Here is a 5,666-nt window from a genome sequence, read left to right on the forward strand (position 1 = left end):
CATTTGGCTATATTTTGTTAATAGCAAAGCATATCTAATATTTATAATCTGACTGCAAGTAATGTAATAATCACTATGTGCAAATAATTGTTGAGTTTGTGCTGATTTAGTTCAAGACCGGTCAAATCGAATGAATCAAATGAGGCTTTAATAACACTGTATACTTATACAACTATTACAAGGCAAATACTTCATAGAAAAATGTTGCATTCTACCCTCTATAGTAAATGATAGATAGAGGGAGAGAGTAGAGAGAGAAAGAGAGAGATAGAGAGATGACCACAGGACATTCAGACAATGCTACTCAGCTCATGGCAAGAACCTCACAACAGGACAAAGAAAAAGAGAACAAGCTATTCCCTGACCTCTGCTTTTAAATCACTCTACAACCACAATACTTAAATTAGGAGCTGTTTGCAAGGAGACACAACCAACCACACAACCACATCATCACATTCTTGAGATGTTGTAAAAGACCTCAGCCCTTTGTCCCATCGGGGGAAGGGTCATTTGAAAATAGGGGCAGAATTTAAGTTTTCCTCCTTCAAATACAACTCAATGTCAATGCCATACCAAAATGCAGTGCATTGTTATGCAACATTTGTTTGTTTGTTTGTTCACAGTACATTGTGTTGAAATGCATACAAGTTAGGGAAAGATAAAGGCAATGTGTTTTGGAGATACATTAGATTAGTATATGTCAATGTTTAACCATCAGAAAAACAAAACAGTTATTTAGTCATTTTAAAAAGAGGACACCTCTGAAAAGGAGCCCTCTCTGAGGGGGGGGGGGGGGGGGGGGGGGTTGCCTCAAGGCTTCTCAAGGAGAGTTCCACCATTACTCTGCATCTTCAAGGATAATTTGCCTGTTGAGTCCAGCTACTAGTTTTCCCAATTCAAATGAGTCCCAAGGGGCTACTGTACTTAAGTTGACTGGTGACACATGGTGACATAAAGCATGATAAATGAAAGCATTATTGGAGATGTTTCCCTGTTTCTGCATAGTCCTGTACTTCACTGTAAGGAGGTGATATACTATTATATATATTATATACTGCACCAAATGCACTTTACATGGTGATCATTTTTCATGATCATCGACACACCAAACATCTTTATGAAAATATCATTCTTCCTACCATGCATGCATGCATGTATGTATGCATATATGTATATATGTATGTATGTGATCATTACAGACCAAATTAATTAGCTATCTTGTGTCAGGAGTTTTCAGATGATTAATAAACTAATAAATGCAAAAAAGCATTTGTCTGATTAATCATTGTGTTATTGCAATCTGAGTGTAAATTCTTATTCAGAACCTCACTGAGTACATGGTGCTTGTTTACTCATCTCATCCAAATCAGACTGAGACATCAGTAAGGTCACCGTTTTAAATGGCTGCATTTAAGTGGGTGAATTTTCAAAATTGAAAACAACATATTGTAGTGAATCCAATAGGTTTGGACTGAATGAGACTGTAAGCAGACTGTAAGAGTGCTGTAAGCAAAGTCCTCATTCAAGTTTGCATGTCATTATCTAAGGCAACATTCAAAGCCTATTGATACTGAAGGTTCTGTAGCTGAGTAGCTTTGATTGCACAAATACAAGAGAATGGTATTCAGTGACAGTTGCCTAAACCTGACGAAGAAATTCTGAAACGAAAGACCTATTCAAAAATTCAATTGAAGAAACGTACTGTAACTGCACCTGTCAATGTGTCGGTGTCTCTCGCTGACCCACCATTTTTACATTATTGTCCAAGACGGTGTTTCCTGGTTATTTTCTGGTAACGTCTCATCCTGTTTCTTAGTTTATGTTTGTCTTTGTCTGTCTCATGTTTTTCATTTTTTGTTCCTGTTTGTTTTGTGTTCCTCACCTTGTCTCTCATTTCAGACACTTCACCACCTGCCCTTGTGTGTTTCCCGCCTGTGTGATTGTCAACCCCGCCCTGATTAGCTTCACCTGTTCATCCTTCCTCATCATCCTTCCTTGTGTATTTAGTCTGTGTGTTCCCCTGTCTCTATCCCAGTTTGTCTTTGTACCTTGTGTCAAGCGTTCCAGCGGTCTTTCCTAGTGTTGTTTCCTAGTGTTTCTGACTTTGCCTTTTGCCTACCCCTTTTTATATGATCTCCCTACCCATTGACTGCCTACCTGTGTACTGACCCTTTTTTGATAGTAAAGACTATTCTATTGGATTTAAGTTTGTGTCTCCAAGTCGTGCATTTGAGTCCTCTGCCTACATTATAATGTGTTTACCAAGGGTCTTATGTTGGTGCTCTTGAATAAGCTGCCAACACAACAGGAGGGGCAGAGTATGAGCATGGATTATTCAGCATAAACACATTGTTATTTTTCATATTATCAGATTTCTTATTTGTTTATATATCCAAGAGAGAATATCTTATACAGAGCTATATTACACCAACATCTTTTAACAATGAATCCTCAAGGATTTATTGGCTTCTAATCACTTTTATATCCAAAGGAAAGATCAAAGAGTATTGATCATCTTCTCTTGAACATCCTGCCAAGTTCAAATGAATGAATCCATACTGTTAGACATTTTTTCTTTGCCTTTACACATGTTATCAGCAGTGGGCAGCAGTGTGATTGATTACCTTCCTTAAGGGACCCTGGACATGACAAGATGAGCCATTATGTCTTCTGTGTGTTTCAAGTCGATAGTAATATTACTTGGAAGTTGCAATAAAAGTCAAACCACTTTAGCACAGATAACCTTGCTGTAGTAAAAGGGAACAGTCTTATGGTCATAATTCTCAATACGCATATGACATTCATATTGCACAGAGGCTTGCATTCAGTGATTCAAACAACAGGCATTTTACACATGCATTCTGTCTTGGTAATCTCAAAAGTGTTAACTAAAGAAAATGTAGGTGTGGTGTTCAGTAATCCATCCATACACTCCCCTAAAACCCACATTTGACTAATCTATGGACCGGTTTTCTACAGTATATAAAGCCTTGCTCCAAGACAGGTCAGAATACGCTCTTACATACAACAAGCCTTCCTGAGTGACCCCATACACTGACTGAGGATGGACCATAGACTGCTCTCTATCATATTAGCTCTCATGCTGAGTCTAACTCTCTCTCAAGCTCAAAATGAGACGGTAAGTCCTGAGAGATTCAAGACCAAATCTCTTAAAAGATCAAAATTGAAAACTTTGAAAATCAAATATTTAAAAAATGTTTTACAGGATACCTAGAGCAAAAATTGCCTTTTTGATTTGATCCAGTTTTCAAGCAAGTAAATGTGTGATGTACAATGTCTCTGTTGTATGTCTACAGTATATTAATGTGTGTCTGTGCAATATCATGCTCTTATCTGCAGTATGCAATATCTTGATATTATACAATATCTTGTGTATGGTAATGATTAGGCATTGTAATGCATAATGACATGACTTAGTTCATGTGAGTTAGGATATGAATGAGTTGAATGCAAGATTCAATCCGTGGTTGACAGTTTCTCAGACTGAATCCAAATTATTGCTTGTTTGACTTCATAAGGATTCTAATACAGAAGACCTGTCTGAAGACAATGACATCATGGATGTTTCCTCAAGGATTCTAAAAGCCAATAAAGGTACTGTACCTTTTTGGGGGGAGGGTTGTTTCCACATGTATATAATAAAACAGTAAATAGCTTACATTAATACATGTATCTATTTGTGTCTTGGCACAGCCATGGACTATCTGTTTATGGAAGGAGACATAATGATGCCAACCAGAAGGAATGCTATAAAGTGCTATCGGAACCGCTGCCTCTGGCCCAAGACCTCATCAGGACTGGTTGAAGTGCCATACCTAATTAGTGACGTATATAGTGAGTTCAAAGAATTAGGACCATAATGGACCTCATAATGATAGACATAAAACTCACAATGATTAATTCCATGAAATATTTGTTTTCATGCAGACAATAATGAAGAGGCAACGATAAAGGGAGCCATGCAGTTGTTCCACACCAAGACCTGTATTCGCTTTGTCCCATATAGCGGACAGAAAGACCTGATTGCAATTGAGAGTAAATTTGGGTATGTGGTGTATTTCAGGGAAACATTCATCGAGTCGTTGTGAGTGCTTCATCAGTACATTATTTATGGGAGTGTTTGAGTCAATCGTTTCTGTAAGAAATTGAATTTAAGCTCCATGCATGCGTCATTTTCTCATGTAACGAGAAACATACATCATTTTCTCGTGTCATGTTGTAGATGCGCGTCCGACGTTGGAAAGTATGGCTATAGACAGGACCTCTCTCTGTCTGTTAATGGCTGCATCTACACTGGTATCATTCAGCATGAGCTAACCCATGCGCTGGGCTTCTATCATGAACACACACGGAGTGATAGAGATGAGCATGTGAAGATCAACTTTGAAAATATCCAATCAGGTAAAACATAAGTACAAGCATTTTCACATGCAGGTCATGATAAATGGATTTATGAGGAAATAGTAAACCATCCGTAAAAAACATTAGTAGTAGCTAACTGTACATCATGTCTAACATTTGACATATTCAAAAATGTTTGTTCTATCCACAGACCGTAAGTTAAACTTCAGGAAACGGAAGACTAATAACCTTGATACCCCGTATGATTACTCCTCGCTAATGCACTATTCGAGGTACAGTGAAGTAACATTGAAAGCACTGTACATCATGTTTTGTTCCTCATAATAGATGAGATACAGTACAACTGCTGAGTCTTGTCTGTAGGCTACAGTATTCTGCAGCCACATTAGGTCTGTGATGATCTTTTTGTGAACATCAAACTATTCTGTCACAGACACATTGAACTATGATATATAATTGCATAAAACATAACAAACAACTACTGTATCTTGTCAGCAAACTTTTAAATGTTAAATCTATTGAAACCACAATGGCAATAATTGATATGATATATCCTGTTTTTTAGAACCGCTTTTGCAATTGTGGCCGGAATGGAAACAATCACTCCAATTCCTAACCGCTCGGTTCCAATTGGCCAGAGATATGGACTATCTGACATTGACATCCTGAAGATCAACAAGCTCTATGACTGCAGTGAGTACAACACTCAAACAACAATAATGTTTTCTCATTCTCTTCAAACTCAAGTCACTACATTATCTAGAGTAAATGTGTATGTCAATAAAGTACATTTATGTATAATATTATGAGATATATTACGGTGTTGCATACATTACAATCACTATATCTGATATATTTGTGCTTTAAGTTTTATACTTTTTCTTTTTCAGAGGTGTAATGAAATCAGACCAGGACAAACAACCATGAAGACTGGATTAAGATGTTTGCACTATGTTGATGTTTTTTCTGGTTTTGACATACTGTACTGTATGATTAGAATTCTATGCGTTAAAGATTGGATAATGCTTTTAATAATAAAGGAAATTATTGAGGAAAATGAAAGAAAACCCTAGAACTTTTGGATTCTATATTTATAAGTACATATAATTTGTATTATTATTATTCATTTACTGTAATGGCTACACAATTAGTGATTGGTCTACCACATGGATTAACCCCCCAAAAAATGGCTTGTGAGTTTGCCAGTCTCCAGGTTTGTGTTAGCCTATATTCTTTGACAGGTTAATTCATATTTTTTTATACATCCATTTGGTGGAAATAGG

At 36.9% G+C, this 5,666-nt stretch overlaps 1 protein-coding gene across 1 annotated transcript; it reads left to right on the forward strand.

Moving 5' to 3' along the window:
- Nucleotides 1–3,578: 3,578 nt before the first annotated feature.
- LOC310805175 (hatching enzyme 1.2-like) lies at nt 3,579–5,333 on the forward strand (the record flags this gene model as incomplete). Its single annotated transcript, XM_083670754.1, has 6 exons — nt 3,579–3,615; nt 3,949–4,066; nt 4,244–4,422; nt 4,574–4,655; nt 4,949–5,076; nt 5,274–5,333. The coding sequence occupies 6 exons, from the start codon at nt 3,579–3,581 to the stop codon at nt 5,279–5,281; spliced, it is 552 nt and encodes a 183-aa protein (XP_083526880.1). The 3' UTR covers nt 5,282–5,333.
- Between the last annotated feature and the right edge of the window lie 333 nt (nt 5,334–5,666).

Source organism: Argentina silus (genome assembly GCF_951799395.1).
Source record: "Argentina silus genome assembly, chromosome: 5".
Lineage (NCBI taxonomy): Eukaryota > Metazoa > Chordata > Actinopteri > Argentiniformes > Argentinidae > Argentina > Argentina silus.